At 39.3% G+C, this 20,299-nt stretch overlaps 2 protein-coding genes across 3 annotated transcripts; both read left to right on the forward strand.

The window, feature by feature from the left end:
• The first annotated feature begins 789 nt into the window (after nucleotides 1-789).
• natd1 (protein NATD1) lies at nucleotides 790-9,679 on the forward strand. Its single transcript, XM_022207481.2, has 3 exons — nucleotides 790-1,011; nucleotides 2,029-2,147; nucleotides 7,901-9,679. Exons 1-3 carry the CDS (start codon nucleotides 912-914, stop codon nucleotides 8,015-8,017), a joined length of 336 nt encoding a protein of 111 aa, XP_022063173.1. The 5' UTR covers nucleotides 790-911; the 3' UTR covers nucleotides 8,018-9,679.
• A 4,035-nt stretch (nucleotides 9,680-13,714) lies between these two features.
• On the forward strand, nucleotides 13,715-17,231 carry tmem11 (transmembrane protein 11). 2 transcript variants are annotated; one of them, XM_022207480.2, is made up of 2 exons: nucleotides 13,715-13,844; nucleotides 16,249-17,231. In XM_022207480.2, exon 2 carries the CDS (start codon nucleotides 16,256-16,258, stop codon nucleotides 16,763-16,765), a length of 510 nt encoding a protein of 169 aa, XP_022063172.1. In that variant the 5' UTR covers nucleotides 13,715-13,844; nucleotides 16,249-16,255; the 3' UTR covers nucleotides 16,766-17,231. The 2 variants fall into 2 exon arrangements, with proteins under 2 accessions (XP_022063172.1, XP_051797340.1); XM_051941380.1 differs by lacking the exon at nucleotides 13,715-13,844 and adding an exon at nucleotides 14,199-14,317.
• Nucleotides 17,232-20,299: the final 3,068 nt, after the last annotated feature.

Here is a 20,299-nt window from a genome sequence, read left to right on the forward strand (position 1 = left end):
AATCATCAATTTTAACAGCAGTGCTCGCCTCCTTGAATGTGAATATTCCACAAAACTATTTACAGGTGACTAGATAGATAGATAGATAGATAGATAGATAGATAGATAGATAGATAGATAGATAGATAGATAGATAGATAGATAGATAGATAGATAGATAGATAGATAGATAGATAGATAGATAGATAGGGGAAAACCGTGCTGGTGTTTTACCATTTTAAAAAGAGCATTAAAAAGTGTAAATATAGTAAAACAAGAAAGAAATATTATTATTATTATCATTATTATTATTATTATTATTAAGAAGGAGAAGGAGAAGGAGAAGAGGAGGAGGAGGAAGAAGATAACATTAACCATGGAGGGGATTAAAAACATTCAACATTCCAAAAGTAATTCTGTGCCAAAAATTCTATGTAAAAATGCATCTTAAAAGAGCATTTTCATATTTCACTGACAGTAGCACAAATTTTGACCAAACTGTCAAAAATGAATACTGTCTAAGTATTTATCTCATCTGGTGTATCCTCATTGCACATGTCATTTTTCATAACGTTAATATATTGCTTTTATTATTATTATTATTATTATTATTATTATTATTATTATTATTATTATTATAGCGTCATTTTTGTAGCCCTGTTACACTTTGCGTCAAATTTAATTTGAATAAAAAAGGCTTCTTCTTTTTTTGTCTGATTGATTTATCGCTGTGTTGTGTTCGTAATGACAGAGATGCTGTTTTCTCAGCTCTGAGAACTCGGCCGCTGATTGGCTGCTGGGCCATGTGACCTCACAGCTGATTTCGCTGGATGAAGTGTTTTGCTTTTAGCTCATCATTCCATGTAGCCATTTCTGGTTAGCATAGCTGTAGGGTAGCATAGCAGTCATTTGTCAGCTGGAGCAGCGCAACAATGGCCCAGGCAGCACAGGCTAATGCCTTTGACGCAAACAACTCCCAGATTCAGGTGGAACACGATAAAAAGCGGCGGCAGTTTGTCATCAGGTTAAACGGTGAGTTCAACATGTAGACATTAGCGTGCTAACTAGCTAGCCGGCTAATGCTAGCTAAGAGGTTGGTAGTGGAACATTAGCTTTCTCGATGCTAACATCGTCGGCGGTCCCTTATTGATAACTCCAACTGCCATTTGAGACACAGCAGGGATTATTCAGTTCACATTGATGTTATGTTTCATTACTTTGGTTGCAGGAGCAAAGCCAGGACAGTAAAACCCGATGAAAACTGCTGACTTCCCTGACTTGTAACTTCAACAGCTTCTTTTTGGCACGACGAAAACATTTTCCTTGTTGCATTCCTGAAGGCATACATGCCACAAATAGACATCCCTTTGTTTTAGAAGCAAACGTCTCTTATAACAACTCAGTTCCTGTCTCCAGCCTTAAATGATGCCTAAAACATCAGTGGTTTCAACTTTCCTGGTTTGGCATGGATTTTATAACTCAGACCCATATATGGGTTGTGGCACTTTTTTAAAGTTCAAAACCAAAATATGCAGAGTGATCTGTACTTTTCTAACTTTTAAACTGTCATTTTTGCTTTGAATGTTGTAGTTTATGACAGGTAAGTGTTGCTGGTAATGTGTGTGTATGTATTTCAATTTAATGTTTTTATAGCTTGCACAGCTGTGCGGGATGTGTTTACAGCAAAATGTGGGAAGCCATTCTTACCAGAATCAAGATGTTTATCAGAGTCTTCAGTTTTTCTTCAACCAGCTGCATTGTCCCCTTCTCCACAGGCATTGGTCTTACTTAGGCAGCCATTTTGTAGTATCACATGTGAATAAACCCTGGGTGTACTCATTGCTTTAAGTGCAAGAGTATCTTATAGGTGATTTAGCCTGTGTAGCATGCACAAGCTACAGCTTTTGTGTGTGTTTGTTGTCTCTCATTTTTCCCAGCGTGCCCTTGCAAGGTGCAGTCAAGCTGCCATTTGTAAGCTGTTAAAAAAAAATGGGTGGGGTGGTGGATAATTTAACACCAACAGGAGCTATAACTTCTGTGTGCCCTCAGGGTCTCATGATCGTGCCGTTCTTCTGTATGAATATGTTGGGAAGAAGACAGTGGATTTGCAACACACCGAAGTTCCAGATGCTTATAGAGGAAGAGGAATTGCCAAACATCTGGCCAAGGTAAAACTAACTCAAATTCAGTTTAAAATGAGAGAAGATTTCTCTTTTCTTCCATATTTCAAAGGCCTAATGTGCTAATAATAAAAATATAAAAAAGTTTCTGAATTGGGTTGCTTTGGCAGGCCGTGTTTGTCTGCACTTGTTTCACAAATGGGTTTTAGAATTTTGCCTGTAAACCACATTTATAGTAAAGTTGCAACTATTGGTCAACTTATCATTCAAATTTTTTAGAGTAATTTTTCATCAAATGAGAGAATTTTCTGCTTTGCCTGGTCTTACATTATACTAAATTGTAAATATATTTGTGTTTTGGACACACAAAACAAAATACACTACTCACAATAAGTCAGGGATATTGTGAGGTCCTCAGTGGATTTCATACATAAGGTGTGTGTTTCACTACAGTGATTTTGGGGATAGAGAGGCAATTGTATTAGGGTGGTAGATACACCTCATTTTGTATTTTTCATGTAATGGTCTCACTGTGTACAGTGCAGCTTACATATTGGGGCCAATACAAAAAGACAACCCTTTTCAATGAGGCATCAATTTCAACATTCTGGGGGTATAAAAAGCTGGTATTGTCGGTAAGTCATTCTCAGTTCATCATTCAAGCAGCCATGAACACACGACGTCACTCAATGGACGAGCAGCGCCACCTGTCCATAGCGCGCCTTCAGGTCGGTAGCAGGCAGTCAGATGTTGCTCGTGAACTTGGTGTGTCTCAAAGTGTCATCAGGAGACTTGCAGCAAGACACAGAACTGCTGGCAGTGTTGGTGACAGACCCAGGAGTGGAGCCCCACGAGTGATGGACCGGTGATGATGATCAGTACCTAAGGACCTATGCACTCAGACACCATTATGCAACTGTCACACAGCTGCAGGCCAGTTTACGACAAGTGAGGGGTACTAGGTAGGGATGGCTCGATACCACTTTTTCACATCCGATACGGATATCGATACTGCAGCCTTGAGGATCGGCCGATATGATTCGATACCGATATGATTCTTTTTGTCATTCTAAAAGTTGTTAATAATACATGGATGTAATTTGCTTGATACTGACATCTAAAAACACCACGTTCATTGTACAACACCTGTTCTGGTCCTCTAAAGAAAGAAGGAAAACATGTGACAACAAGTTATGTGTAACTGCTGTGGCTTTATTAAAACTTAAAGCTCACATCGCTTTTAACAGCATTTGTAAACACAACAGACCCAGCTGCACCATTCAGATGTTTGAAATAAAACTGAAACTTGGTGCACATATTTAAATTAAACTAAATAATCCCAGTGTATAAACAGAAAAGTCACATTATACCTCAATGGCATTGCAAGGCTGCAATAAATAATTTTATGGATTAACATAAAATAATAGCATCTCCACTAGAACAATGTAGGTAGTACTCAGTAAGTTCCACATGGCTTCTCAAGACACACAATCAAAACAATAAAAATCTAGGCTATACACCTGATTTGCTGCACCAAAACAAAAACAGAAAAACAAGGGTAAACAGTGACAGTGCATTCTAGTGTCTTTCTTCTTTTGCATGCAGCCACTGATGTTGTACTGTATGTAAAACACTCACGAAAGTAAATATTAGAATGAACACTATTCCAATACTCACATTATGTTCACTGAAAACAATAAAACATGCTAGCTGCCTGACGTTGAACTGAAAATACTTAAGCTGCCTTGTCTTGCAAGATGAGGGACAGATTTTTCTTCAGAAAGATTAACATTTCAGCCTTCTCAGCTGTCAGTCTGCTCCTTTTTTCATCAATAATGTTGAAGGCTGTGCCGAAGAGCCTCTCACTCTCCACACTTGTTGAAGGTGTGCAAAGTAATTTAGCAGCCGTGACTGCCAAGGAGGGCAGTCTCCCAGGTGTGGGATAAATCATTTCTATTCTTTTCTATTGTTAACTGGTCCAATAAAATAACAATAATAAAGGACTTATGTACAAAGTACTTATGTATAGAACACTAGACATATATTGGTACCACGTCTTGCATTCTTGGGGGAGTCCAATTTTAAATAGGGAGATATAAAGTTTTCTCAGTGAACAATTATTTTATTGACACGTGTACAACACTGATGGAATATAAACAATACTTGGTGATTAAACCTTGTCCTAACGTTCTCATGCGAGTGAAGCTGAGAGCAGCGTAGGATCTCCCCTGATGCCATTTAGACACTGGTGGTGCGCACATACGGATGAGAAGAGGAGAGACCTGTCACCTAATCATATTTAACACGAAAACATGTCCACAGTTCGCTACATAATCACATTTAACCAGAAAAAAGTAGAAAACAACAACAAAAACAGTAAACGTACAAAGAAAAGCCGCCAAGCGGCCACACAGTGAAACGTAAGGCGCACGCGTTCACGCGAAGGGGGGTCTGATACTACAAAAAATACTACAACAACCCACATTTTCCACCACACAAGGTGGTTGGTCATCCAACAAAATGAACTCGACAATTTTCTCCGTTATATTTTGGCATTGGAGCGAGTTTTGTACTCTTCTGTAGTGCTTCCTGCAACGATGGTTGCCACGGTTCACTTTCGCCTGTAAAAAGTCTCCGTACTGCTTTCCATGATGCTTCTGCAGATGCTTTATTAAGTTCGTCGCGTTAAAATGTCCGGTTTTGCTGCCACCCCTTGAGACACTCATTTTGCAAACGTTGCACTCAACTATTTTACATTTCTCCTCCGTTCGCATATAATAATTCCACACGGCAGACATGAACACATCTCTCCAAGTTTCTGTTCTCTCTCTCCTCACGTGACGAAAACACGGGCATATGGCAGCCATGGCAACAGCTCGCCTGTGTTACGGCATGTCGTGAAAAGTGAAGATGAGGATATATGAGATAGATTGGGCTTATGGATCGGATCGAACAAGTTCTAATATAAAACTCCGATGCTCGATACAGTCATTTTGGCCTGGATCGAACTCGATATTGATCCAGCGGATCGGATCGAACCATCCCTAGTACTAGGGTTTCCAGACAAACCATTCGTAACTGACTCCACCGCTTTGGCTTGAATGCCAGATGACCATTGCAGGTGACTCCACTGACACCAAGACACCACTGTGACCGTTTGCGGTGGGCACAAGACCATGTGACCTTGACAATGCAACAGTGGTCTACTGTCCTGTTCACTGATGAGTGTCGGGTCACCTCGCGCAGAAATGATGGTTGTCAGCGTTGTTGGAGAAGGTAAAGTGAGCGATACACCGAGGTCAACATGGTCCTCAGGGTTGGCTTTGGTGGAGGAGGTGCAACAGTCTGGGCAGGCATCACCAGTCAGCGCAAAACAGATTTGGTAATTGTAGATGGCTCAGGCACTGCAGGTTCTTACCTCAGAGACATCATAGAACCCATCATCATCCCCCAATTCCTCCAGCACACCCCCAACTTTCTGTTCATGGACGATAATCCTCCACCACATGGTGACAGAATTGTCCCAGCTCGACTTCAGGAAGTTGGAGTGCCTCATATGGTATGGCCAGCAATGTCCCCTGACCTGAACCCCATAGAGCACATCTGAGACCAGCTGAAGCAGCGACTGGATGCTTGTACCCCACCCCCACGTGACCTGGCAGAACTATGTGTAGAACTTGTGGAGGAATGGAACGCATTGCCTCAGAACAACACCATGAGGCTAGTTAGGAGCATGAGACGTCGCTGTCGTTGCTTCATATGGCGGAAACAGCCTCTACGGACTTTGTCAATTTTTGTTATTGGGGCTATCTTCATTATTGTCTAAATTGTTGGGGTAATAAATATTTCACTAATGAAAATGATGCTTCTTCTCATTCATTAATAGTAATATCAAAGGGAACTATTACTTATTTCATTAAAATTCAGACCAAATAGGAAAAGCACTCATGTAAATAACAGTATCCCTAACTTATTGTGAATAGTGTATTTCGTGGCATTGCCTGTTGCTGTAGGATGGACTTGTTTTCTGATAATTGGCATATTGATCAGTTAGGAAAATCATTATTAGTTTTAGCATTAATTTAAACCTCATACACTTAAGTGAATGACATTGTGTGCATATGAATCCAGATTTATCGATTATTTGTCAACTGAAATGAATGACTTCCTATTTTGATTATCAATTCATCGATCTGAGTATTTTTTGAGAGCAAAAGTCAAGTATTCTAGCTTCTTAAAGATGAGTATTTTCCTTTTTAAACTCTGTGACGGTAGACTGAATACCTTAGCGTTTGTTGACATCATCTTGGGCTGTTGGTAACACTTTTTCTCTGACATTTTATAGGCCAAACAACTTAACAACATACCAAGAAAATAATCAACAAATTACCTGATACTCAAAATAATTCTCTGTTGCACTCCTTCTGGGTAGCTGCAAATACCTTATGTAGTTTATTTTGAAAAGTATTTTATTTAACTGACCGCTGTACAGATTTTACCACTTAAATGTCTTCTCCCTCCCCCAGAATGTGCAATATTTCATTGCAGTATTTATGGTTGTGTAGAGTATTCATATTATGTGCAATAATTAGACCCTCCAGAAAAAAGCAGGCAAAAATCCTTGATTACACGGGCTAAAATCCTTGATTATGCGAATAAATATGCGGGTTTTTTATGACATTTTATGCGGGGAAATTTGCAAAGTATGCAAATAGTTGTTAACTATGCAAAAATATGCGCGATTCACCCGCAGTCTGGCTGCGGAGGGATGTGTCCTCTAATCAGACACTGGGACTGCTGCGGGGTTACTGGACTGACAGCCTGTGCTTTGAGAGGGGGAGAAGCTCACAGCAGCACCTGCTGCTCGTTGAAAACAGTAACTGCAGAATGATCAGAGTTTTCCTGTCAGTCTCCAAAACGGCAGAAAAAGTCGCTAGATTTATGGCTAGTCGCTTTTGACAAAAAAAGTCGCTAGGACGCTTTGGAAAGTCGCTTAGTTGGCAACACTGGTGCCGCGCTCCGCATCAGCTCGTGCTTCTTGTGTGTGTGTGTGTGTGTGTGTGTGTGTGTGTGTGTGTGTGTGTGTGTGTGTGTGTGTGTGTGTGTGTGTGTGTGTGTGTGTGTGTGTGTGTGTGTGTGTGTGTGTGTGTGTGTGTGTGTGTGTGTGTGTGTGTGTGTGTGTGTGAGAATGCGCGAACTGATGACGTCAGGCCGGGCGTCACATAAAAACTCACTCACAACTCCATTTATATTGGTTATAGTTTTCTCATTTTATGCGGAAATTGTGAAATCAAGCGGGACCCGCATATTTCTCTTTTTTTCGTGGAAATGTGAGATTCTTGTGGAAATTATGCGCCGTTTTGTGGGGATTATGCGGCCTTTTGGGAAATAATTGACCCCCGCATAATCAGCGGCATTTTGGTGATTAATGCGGGAATTCATGCGATCGCATAATCGCGTTTTTCTGGAGGGTCTAAATAATCATGCGTAGAGCAGGTCTATAACCACACAACTGATTCTACATTGTTTATATGCTGACATTCTGGTCCATATTTGCTCTTTTGCATATATTTCGGTTAATATTGCTTTATATCGTTTATTTTTGAATGCTGCTAATACAGAGAGTACTAAGCAGATTTTCAGTGGTTTTGTAACGGTGACAATAAAGACCTATTCTTCAATATGGCATTCTGTACTCAAATACACTTCACAAGGTTAAATGTTGACATGTTTTCATGTAAAATGTCAAGTGAAGAAATGCCTGAATAATTCAGATGTTTTTTTGCATTATGTGATGGCAGGCAGCCATGGATTTTGTGGTGGAAGAAGACCTGAAAGCGCACCTGACCTGCTGGTACATTCAAAAATATGTCAAAGAGAATCCTCAGCCTCAGTACTTTGAGCATATTTATCAATGACCCTACATGACTCTGGAAAAAGAGAAGAGCTGGAGAAAGAGACTCCCGGCAGAGAAATACTGTGTATGCAGCATGCTTTGGAGTTCCAGGATGACAAACAACAAAGGACCTTCCAGGCATTGTTCAACATGACACTGAGTGAATTCCAAGACAACTGATCTCACACCAAAGACGTCTGTGAGGTGAATGTTGGATCGACTGGTCAGTTATGTCCACACCACGAGGATTCAGCACGAGCAGGAAGCGAAACAGCCGGTCACGACTTGTAAAAACCAAGCAACCAAAGGTTAAGCATGTTACCTCAGGCAGAAACTTCCAGGATCTATACCCAACACTGACTTGAAGCAAACGTTAGGCATGTATTGCGAGCTGCTGTGAGTCAGATGTTCTAGTGTGTTGCAAACTTCCCTTGGACTCACTGGTTGTGAGCAGCGCTACTGAATGACCAACCTTGGCGTCTTTATATGGGATGGTTTGGATACAAAAGCAATTATGACTCCACTGACACTCAAATGATCGTGACATTTAGTTTTTAACTCCATGATATTTTAGTTTTGTTCTTCTTTTCCCACTTTTAGAAACTGTGTTTCTTAGGTCTAAAGTGTTACCATTATAAGGTTGCGTCTTTGAAACAACAACAAGCTACTCCACATTTTTTTTCTAGGTGATTGCAAAGAGGTATAGGCATACATTTGGTGGGGCAATGAATTGCTTTTATTGTATTTTTTAAGATATGCATTTTCCCAAACTCTCAGTTTGGATCCAATTTTTCTCCATTCACTTAGATTTTTCCACTTAGAGAAATTAAATGTTTATTAGTGCAGTTATGAATTGATTTACTAATTCAAAGTGAAGGGATGTAAAAGCCCCAGATTCCAAACTGACCCTGACCAAGCCTCAAGAAAAGCTAATTTTCTTCAGTGTAAATGTTAAATGTGAGATGCAGCCATGCGATAAACTGTTTTTTTTTTAAAGTCTGTCACTGTATGACGCAACACTTCAGCATGGATATAGATGAATATCTCTGCTCAAACCAGCAACAAAAACAACACTGTTACATTCAGGGCATTTACATTCTATGGTGTCAGACACTCCTTTGCTCTGTCATTCAGGAAAATGACATTTAATGGCTGAAGCTTGGACTTTTCTTGTCATTTTATCTATTTTTTTTTTCCTTTTTCCCTCAGGCTTTCATTACTCAGCAGATGTCATCGTGTAAAAATTAATCACAACAAACAATATTTTTGAAAGAATAAACTTTTTTGGCTTTTTAGGAGGTTTTGCTGTAGACAATCTTAAGTGTTGAGGAGAAAAATACCTCAGGTTACTCAACACGCTCTGGCAGGATGGTGCAGCCTCTGTCTACTTTAATAACTTAGGAAACCGCCTGCAGGAATCCAACATCTCTTTGTAAACTTTTCCTTTGGGTGGCACTTGTCTAATCATGGGCCAAGGCATTCAAGGTATTATTTCTTTTTTTTTATTGTGTTATATTTGTGTCTTTCTTTGAAAAGAAACAAATGCCCAACTTCAGTTTCAAGCAGTTGTGTCTAACAAATGCATCATGATGTTTCAATCCTTGTTACATTGTTTTGTGCTTGAGACACTTCTTCTTTGTACTTGTTGTCAATGAATAAATAAATTTAATACACTTATTATTCATATCATAGTGTATGTCGATCAGAAAACAGAGCAACTTTCTGAGGAGAGGATTTGAATTTTTTCATTTTAATTTACAGTGATCATATGCTAAGGATATAGGTATTTACAATGACGGTTCATATTTTACTGCATTTACTAGTTTCTCTCTGCAGGGAAAGTACCTCAATGCTTCCACTGAGCTCTTTATCAGTGTAAAACACAGTTTTTTTTTAAAGGTGTGGGCAAATTCTTTGTTTTTCTAGCATTCATACAGTGAACACATTTAAATATTTAGGCACCAGAATAGTTTGTCATGCACTGTCCATCTGAAAACACTGAAATAATTACATGTACAGTACAAGTACATAAGTGCTACTAAGGGACAGACAACTTTAAACTATGAGTGCATATTGTGGTTATGAGGAGTATATTATCTCAGTAAATACCTGTTAACATCCTGCAATGAACAACATTAAATAAAAGACAAACTGAATGATCCTACTGTCAAAACAAATCATAACAGTAATGTAAGTTTGGTGTTCATTTATGTTTGTTTGGTTGAGAATAAGGGACATTTAAAGCCGCTTTGCGATTGGTTCTAAAAGGCTCTACTTTGTTGCCATCATGTGGCAGAATGAAGACATGACATCACCAGACATAACTCAATTAGAAGTAGAGATGATCCGTGTAAATTAGCAGAATAATGCTGACTGTATGTTTCCTTTGTTGGTATCATTTCACTGTATACAGGCTCATTATGCTTTATAAAGTCATATCTAGTGAAATCTAGCTGGTGTTAATAGTTAATTCAACTTTGAGGGTTTGTGAATCTTGAGGATTGGATTCTGCAGAGCATGTGTGTGAGTCGCTGCACTTTTTTAAAATCTGTGAATCCGTCTTGAAGATAAGTGCTTGATAATTCTTTAATGGTGTGACTTGGAATGATACATGAGCAGCAAAACCAAAGAGAAACACTGAGATCGTGTCTTATTGTTGTGCTGCTATCAATGCAGAGACTCTTGTTCCACAAATCGGCAAAAAATAATCAGCAATTCGATTCTGACACTTAAAAGTCTCTGCAAAACACCTGCTGATAACCAAGGAACCTGGAACATGTAGTATAACATGCAGTGAGTGACGCAGCTTCCTGCATTATTGCATGTAACCTCAGTCACCATTTAACCAGACAGCCATGTCCAAGGTCCTCCACAAATGTCAAGAGTCCCTGACAACAGCTCAAGGTTAAAACTGAATCTGTCTATAGCTGCTACCGAGCACACTGAGGTCATGTCCTCTGTTGCTGTTATGGGATTTTAAAGGGTCAACAATCTGTGGGATATTGTTATGATGGGCAATCAATAACCTACATGTGGTTATAAATTTATGAGCTGAGTCCAGTGTACTTAGGATGACTAAATATATCCAAGTTTCACTACTACAAACCACCTAAAGGTCTTGTACTGTTACCGTCATTTACTTTGCTCATGTTTCTGACCCATTTTAACAAAATTTGGTCAAACTTTGCTTGCAGAAATTTTAATCTATGCCTAAAACAAACATCAAAAACAAAGCATGTTACCCTGATTAAATAACAAGTCATTAAGCCCAAGAATCTGACCTCATAATTTCAGTGTAGCCTTCCTAAAATCTTGGTTGCAAATACTTCTATCGTTCTTAATTAATTGGTTGATTTTAAATTCATGAATATGACATTGTTTGGTTAACTATTTGTCTACCAATGAAACCCCCCACATACCTTTAAATAACTTGCATTTCTTTTTTAAAGTATTATTTTTTGGGCATTTTTGCCTTTATTGGATGGGACAATGACCGAGAGACAGGAAACATGGGTAGAAGAGTGGGGGAACGACACGCAGTAAATTGCCATGAGCTGGATTCAACTGACGATCACATGACCGCTGCGGGCCATGAATTTTTTCAAGATTTCATCTGTCAGAAATCATACAACAACCTTGCAGTCTTGGTGGTATACTGCACTCTCTGTCTGCTCTTCTTGTTTTTCATGCACTGGTCATTATGAGATTTTGGGCTTTCTTTTTGGTTCCATAACATGTTTTCTTCCAGAACCAGTGGACAGAAAATATCCAAAATACACATTTAGGTCTTTATTGTGGTGAAGAAGGCCCGTTCTGTTGTGGGCCTTCAATTGGACAATCTGGAGACCGTGGCAGAGAGGAGAATCATGGACAAAATCAGGGCAATCCTGGACAACCCCTCTCACCCTCTCCACGAGGAGCTGTGGGACATGGGCAGCTCGTTCAGCCAGCGCATCATCCCACCCAGAAGCAGAACTGAGCGCTTCAGGTGCTCCTTTGTGCCCATCGCCATCAGAATCTTAAACAGCAGCGGAGGCCACAGTACATCACTGCACTGACCCCCCCTGTGATTACTGTATTAACTCTTGTTACCCTTCACACTGTCACTTTAATATCACTGTCACTTTACTTCACTGCAATGCATAGCTCAGCTGTCCTGGATGACACTTTTTTGACATTGTGAATACCTCATACTGTTTGCTGCTACTGGTCAGTTTATTGTTTCCCCATTTTGTTTTGTTTATTATACGTCACCCTTGGTTTGTCCTAAAACTATGTGTAATTCTTGAACCCAATGCATGCTACTACCCTTGTATTCTTGTACTTGCCCTGTGCTGCTGCAATACCTGAATTTCCCCTCTGGGGATCAATAAAGGATTATCTTACCTTATCTTATTACACATTGTGTATTTGCATCTGTCGATTTCTATTACCACACATATCTACAGCTGTTTTCTCATAGTGAGTTTGCCCTCCCCCACCCCCCCTCGCTATCAAGACCAGAAATCTGCACTTCAGTAACTCTCATATATACCAAACACACCAGTTTTATATATATACGTATTATTAGGGTTTTCAAAGAATGATCTGTTTATATATTAGTCATAGCCTGAATTATACTCTCATAGAAGTGTAATATTTCCAAAGGAAATTCCTGTACCAGGTATTGCTCAGTACAAAATTACAACAATGTGAGAACAAATGCAGTGCCTAATAGAAAAGTAATAACTGAAAAAATAAAATATGTAGGCTAAAATAAAGCTAAAATGTAAAAAGTAATATCGACAATGATGCTGAAGTTCTCAAGTCAAATTGCATATTATACTGAAAATTATACTGAACACGTTTAGAAAGCAATATTACACATGATATTGATATTTTTGACCACAATTATGTGATGTTTCAGCTATTCTTCCTGCAGAAGGAAGACAAGTTATACAGTTTGATGACAGCTAGTAGAAAAGATCTCGTGTGGCAAAAAAAAAAAAAAAATGGAGAAGACGGATTTGTTTGCAGACTGATTGCACCTTTTTTTGTAGAGGGACAAAATACCTTGAATCTCCTGCAAAAACCTTTGACTCTAATATGAAACAAGAATTCTGAAGTTGACTTTATCCAATGTTCAGATTTATGTAGTGGAAACATATGCAAAGTGGTGTATATTTAGACATAAGTAATGTTTAGCAAATTGCATGATCTAGAAGTGCAACATAAATGGCACTACTGTTTTCATAATCCCGAATGTACCAAATAAGCTGTCTTTAAAAGAATGAGATATCCTGCTGTTTCCACAGATACACTTACACATATTGTTTTCTCTATTATATGCTTTAATTTATATTCACAGATTTCTTATTGTACTTTTAATAAAATTTAATTGTGAGTGCACTGACAGGATTGCTGCTTAATTTTGTTGTGCAATGACAATAAAGGAATTATTTTCTATTCTAATCTATTTAAAGGTGACATTTCAGAAAACTTGTTATAAAAAGTAATTGTCTCACTGTAAGTAGAGGAAGTTTCATGGTGATATCTAGTCACTTGTTGTGCCTCCTGTTGGATGTTCTAAATCCTGGGGGAGTCACAGGAGGAAATATCATTCAGAAGTCATTCAGATTGCACATTTGTCGATATATTTGATTGATTTTTGATTTCTGTATTGATACGTCACGCCCGCGTCACTTAGAGCTAAAGTTGTTGCATAGACTGTATATGCAGTCTATGAGTTGTTGTTTCTGTCAGTGTTTGGTTCCAGCTGATCTGACCGCAGCCATTATTATAGTCAGCTTACAGCACGCAGCTCACACTAGCGCGCGGACACAGACTGAGCACGCGAGAGCATAATATGGGTGAGAAGTCAACACGCACGTTTTACTAGAAAACACACAAAGAGACATGTACCATTGTGCGTTGTACTACAAATTGTATACTGTCGCAGATTTAACTAATGCATGCATTATTACATTTAAATATATAAGTGGCCTCTGTGATTATTTGTAGTTCAGTTTGGTGTAGTTATTTAACTGATTATTATAGTTTAAACCAACATACCTTCATTCATTTCTGTTATATTTATTTAGATTGTGGTCTGACCTCTCAAACTTCTATGTGCCATTACAAAATACGTAAAGGCAGGTACTCTTCTTGCACAGGATCGTGGGACTAGTAGTCCGCTTTCCAATTCAATCGGGTGCGCCGATAATAGTAAGACACTACATTACCCAGAATGCCAAGTGCTAGTAAACGTCAACTGCAATCACAGTAGTATCTCCAACATGGCGTCGCTGGGAAGGAGGCGCGGTGTCCCAGTAAGCAGGGAGAGGTCAGTTACTCCACATATTGGCCGTTAAACGAAAATATTTCACCAGGTTGCATGTTTTTTTTCGGCGTCACCGTTCGCCCGATCCCGAACATGCACACTGTTCGGTACTCAAAGTTAAACGCCGACACGAGAAGTCGGAATTTTAGCCCATGGTAAGCTAACGTTAGCTGGCTATCGTGTACGGCTAGCTAACGTTAGCGAAGAAACAAACTAGCAGCTCATGTGATGTTTTGGTTGTTCCACAGCAGCCGACTAACTGCTGGAAAAGTTCAACTTTACCGTGTGTCGATGGGGACACCGGAGCGACGTGCTGCTGCTCACACGTTGCTTGCTGCGGCTTAGCTAACTCTTGTCCGTATGATTGTCGACCTGTTCTGGAAGTGAAACGCTTCTCAACTTAGCTTTCAGTCCACCAACTTTCTACCATGTAAGCGAGTTAGCTAATGTACATAACCGACGCGCAGGTACAGCGTGTCCTCTGCTCCGGGACTCTAAAACGGCTTTCACTTGAATCAAAAACGGCTTTTTAAAAATATCTTAGCTAGATCTCCCGTGTTTAAAGCCGCTTCTTATCTGTTTAGATGTTGAAGTTTGTTTTCCTTTTACCCAAGGTTCACATCAAGGCCTCGGAGGGTTGACACTGATCCTCACATACGTCTGTCATATTTAAACATGATTTGCAGAAAAAGAATCACTTAATAAAAGTGTTTGGAGCGTACATAATGCTCGATTAATTAGCTGAACAATTGGAGGCACGCTGTCATCATTTTGACATTTAAATATGATCCGATATAGAGATTAACCAATATGTTTTTTCTTTCACAATATAATTATTAGTAATGAAGAAAACTAGTATTTTCAAAATTTGTAGTAAAATTTAAAATCATGGTGTCAAAATTCCAAATAATACAAACTTCACAACAAACTTTGTCGAAATGCGTTTTTTTTTTAGTTTTACATATTTTTAATGGAAAAATAAATTTTTAACATTTAACCCTCAGCACTGACAGGTTGTTGTACATGTGATATGAAACCAGTATATATGACCAAGACACTGGTCAACACCACCAAGTGTTTACTACAGATACAGGTGACTACATCAGAACCTAATTAATGTATTTTCAAACTAACATTTTGCTGGGAATTAATTAAAAAGCAAAGAAAAACACACCACCAATAATTTGCAATTTTGGATTCAGTCTTCAACCTTGATTGATCAAACTCTTATGTGAAGCAGATCACAGCAAACCTGCTCATGTAACCCAAGCATACACATTGAAATTAAGAATGTTAATAAATAACTTGGGGTTGCATGCAGTGTTGCCAGATCTTGCCGCAGAAACATGCCCAAAAAAAGCCCAACAGCTGAACTGCTACATTGTGTAAATAAGACGCCTCTTGATAACAGTATAAATATATACATTTGTTTTTGTTTACGTTAAATTGACAGTAAACACAGTCAACATAAAAACTTTGAATAACTTAATTTTTTAAACCCTGATTACAATAAAAGACATATGTATTATGCATAAGCAGCAGTAAATAAGCAATTACACTTTAGAAAACAAGCCTAAAAACACGCAGTCCATGACTGATGAGACAGAAAAACGAGCCTAAAGTTGCTTATAATAAGTGGACTTGGAAACACTAGCTGCATGTAATGTGGAACACAATTAAGAATTCGGATTGAACTTGTCTTTATAATAGCCTATAATATCACATCTCACAAGTGTCATTTCAACCAAATGTCAATAAGTTATTGGTCTTGGTATTAGTATGGTAAAGTATTGACTGAACGACAGGTGTTGTTCAGCACAAGCAGATAAAATAGGAAATAGGATGCACAGTTTTTGAATATTGAGTGTTTTCATTCTGTGTGAGTTCTGTTCTTTCTTTTACTGTTACCTGCCTGCTTTTTTGTGTCTGTACAGGGGAGTGATGGCGGCGTCAGACTGCTACATCGTGCACGAGATCTACAACGGGGAGAATGCGCAGGACCAGTTTGAGTATGAGCTGGAGCAGGCACTGGAGGCCCAGTATAAATACATTGTTATCGAACCCACACGGATCGGCGATGAGACAGCCCGTTGGATTACCGTGGGCAACTGCCTGCACAAGACGGCTGTGTTGTCAGGTGCTGCTTGCCTTCTGACACCACTTTCACTGCCCGTTGAATACTCTCGTTACTTGGCGTTGCCTGCAGGAGCCCTCAGCGTGGCCTGCTCTGCCCTCTACGGGATTTCGTGGCAGTTTGACCCCTGCTGCAAGTACCAGGTGGAATATGACAGCCAAAAACTCTCGCGGCTGCCCCTGCATACACTGACCTCCTCGACACCCGTGGTATTGGTACGCAGGGATGACATCCACAGAAAGAGACTCCATAATACGATAGCACTGGCGGCCCTGGTATATTGCGCCAAGAAGATCTATGAACTCTATGCGGTATGAGTGCACTCTGAAGAGGATTTAAAAACCAACAGAAAAAGGAGAAAAAAAAACCCTATTCACCCCCAGATGTGAGAGAAGTGGAAGTCACGATCAGGCCCAGCAGTTAGCTCCACATGTGGTGGGTGCTTCCATTTTGAACTTTGATCAGAGGGATATAGTTAAAACTAGAAGGAATTGTTTTTTTCCCTTACATTTCCTTTAATTCTATGTGACAACAGCAGCACACTTATCTCCGTAGTACCCTTGCGCTTCCTCCCCTGCGCTCTACACCTGCATCCTTCACACGCAAGAAGCTCATTCTCAAGGGTATGGCTGCAGTTCCTGCGGACTGAATTGTATTGGAGTGATGTGGACAGACATGTTTTGTGTACCAAACTCTTTCCCCTTTCCCTCATAGTTTTACTGTACCCCTTTCTTGCTGATCAGTACATCACCCTTCATTAAACATTAGGATATTTCAAACTCACTTTTCTCTATTTTATTTACTTTTTTCATGAAATGGATTCCACGTGATATCCAGAAAAGAGCAAAAAGCTCCAACTTATTTGAAATTGTGTCTTGTTTATGTAGATTTTTGGTTTAAAAAATGCAAGGAAGATTTTGTGAGATATGGCTCAGTGTCCTCTTTTGAAAAAACTACACATTTTTAAACATGTATATTACATTACCATCAAACTAAACCCAGTATACAGACTGTTTGACACTACAGATAATTTTCAACAAATTCTGCATTTCTACACTCTTCTTTATAGTATGCTTTTCCAATGGTGTGCCTCCCAGGAGGTTGCAATACTGATTGAGATGAAAAATAAGTATAAAGTAAATGATGATGAAAAAGCAGATTTGGAACAACTGGAAATATAGTTGAGTAGTCAGTGTAGGTGATCACATTACAGAAAACATTATTTTCACCTCTATTACAAGCAGAATAGCAGATTGTTGGAATAAATGTCAATATTTCAGAAATATGTTCTCCTGGTTTGTTTCAAACCGGAGTCTGTAAAACATTTTCCACTGACTCAGGACTGCAGCGCAATTGCAAGAAGTTCAGTTGTTCATGAAAATGTTCACCTGTTGATGTTTATATTTGTCCTGAAATCTAATACAAGTTGCTTTTGTTTTTGTTTTTAAAAGAAATATATATATATCTGTAGTGCTTTCATAGGTATAATGCATACCTTACCAATTGTGCACAGCGTATGAAAGCAGCTCAGACAACAGGAGTGCTGGCTATTGGCTTTAAGCAGGAGAAGAGTCTTTTTGCAACCATTGCCATTTTGTTCACATTCACTCATTGACTTTGCAGCCTCTGCCTCGGTGATGATTGGCTGCTGGATGTGGAAAACCACGGGCGTCCTACATTTTTTGCTCAATCATTCTGAAATTGGAGAAAATAAATAAAATGCATTGATGCACACACAATCCAAATCATCCTAAGGCTATTTATTCTCACCATATACACATAAATATATATTTTACTGGATGAGTCAAACTTACAGATGGTAGCAACTCTGAAGTAGAAAGATGAGTTCTCAGAGGAATGGCCTGAGACAACCTTGCTACTCTGCTGATTTGTGGCAAGGCCAGGCGAATTATTTGTCAGCTGAAATGCTGAATCTACCGGTCTTCCACAGGGGTTTGGCTGTTTGGTGCATTTGCTGTTTATCAACCAAATTAGGAAGAAACCGCTGGATCTGACCATGCATGGATGTCATACAGAGCATTAGGAAGGGCGATGACTGTCCTCAGCGGAAAGTAAATGTAAAAGCTATCTGAGGCTGTTTATTTATTTACATAAATAAGAAACATTTAACCTTCTTTTCAACCTCTCTTTTTGAAGAACAGCACATCCAGCCCAAAAGATTTTTGAAGAAGTGGAAAATCCTGTTTATTGCCTCCATTGTTGAGTTGTTTTGGTAGCTGGGTGGCATGCACAAGCTGTTCAGCACAAATGACAGCTAAGTGCAAGTGGCTTTTTCAGTTACAACAGAGTTTAAGTGACCTCTGCTGGCAAAATCTGTTAAAAGCCGGAGATACTTATACCACTATTACAAAGAAGTGCAATAATCCAGTAAAATTAAGTTACAAGCAGTATTAACCAGCATGACTACCTCAGCACTCTTCAGATTAGGGGGACTATCATTTGATTTCAACAGAATAATGAGCTAAAACATTTTTCCAGGCTCTTAATTCATCCAGCACCAGAGTGATGCAGTGATGCCAACAATTGCCCGATGTGTGTGGAAATTCCTACAATACTGTTGAAGGAGCCCCACTGTACGATGTTGTGAAGCTGCTGAGGAGAATGAAGTGTGCAAAGCAGCTGAAAAATGTGGCTACTGCAAAGAATGTGGTTGGTTTGGTAAATCTAAGGTATTATTTCATAGTTCTGATCTTTTCAGTGTCGTTCTAGATGGAGTAAAGAAGAGCCTCTGAATGAGATGGTGTTTTCTAACATTAAACATTTTGGTGGTTTTATTTAAGTGGTCTTCAACCTCAGCATCGGACCAGGTCTTGAATTGTCTTGGCTTATTTTTCAAGCTGGCTTTGCCCTCAAGGACTTTGCAGGCTTTAAGAACAGACCTTTGCAGATTTGGCTTTACCCTGCATGGTCTGTTCTGCACTTGATGTGGCATGCAGTCTGAACTGTAGGTGGTGATCCTTTCTTGAGGACTTTCTTACTCTACCCATCCCTCTCAGAAGATGAAGGTAAAGACAACCAGTTTAGTTTTTATAATGCTGATGGTGGATTTGATTAAAAGCAGAGCAGCTTTGTGCGTTTTCTATGTCCTGTTGTGGTGGAAATTGAACGAAGTACATACTTTAGCATTAATATTTTCCTCATCCTGTAATGTAGATATTATATATGCAGATATTATTAAGTTTCACTCTTCACTTTTTCACAGTTTTTTTAATCTAATTTATCTTTTTTTGTGTCCATAAAAGCTGAATTAGTCAAATATAGCAAAGGATCCTGTGGGGCTGATTTACAGTTAGCTGCTGTGTATTTATTTATTTATTGTTTGCACTTTGAAGGTAGAATCTATGACAACTAATTCTTGGTTGACTTTCAAGCTGTCCTTCAGCCTAATTAGTGGGAACATGCTTGATATCCAAATTCTGAAATCATCTGGGGAATAAAACAGAGTAAATTCATTCAGGAAGTATAAATTTGATGGGTCATATGCCAACATCCATCCATCCATTCTCTATACACCGCTTTATCCTCATTAGGGTCGCGGGGGGTGCTGGAGCCTATCCCAGCTGACTCGGGCGAAGGCAGGGGACACCCTGGACAGGTCACCAGTCTGTCGCAGGGCTACATATACAGACAAACAATCACACCTATGGACAATTTAGAGTTATCAATTAACCTCAACATATTTTTGGACTGTGGGAGGAAGCCGAAGTACCCGGAGAAAACCCACGCATGCACAGGGAGAGCATGCAAACTCCATGCAGAAAGATCCCAGGCCCAGGCCAGGATTTGAACCGGGGATCTTCTTGCTGCAAGGCGAAAGTGCTAACCACTAT

The sequence above is a fragment of the Acanthochromis polyacanthus genome, chromosome 21, assembly GCF_021347895.1.
Source record: "Acanthochromis polyacanthus isolate Apoly-LR-REF ecotype Palm Island chromosome 21, KAUST_Apoly_ChrSc, whole genome shotgun sequence".
In the NCBI taxonomy this organism is placed as follows: Eukaryota; Metazoa; Chordata; class Actinopteri; family Pomacentridae; genus Acanthochromis; species Acanthochromis polyacanthus.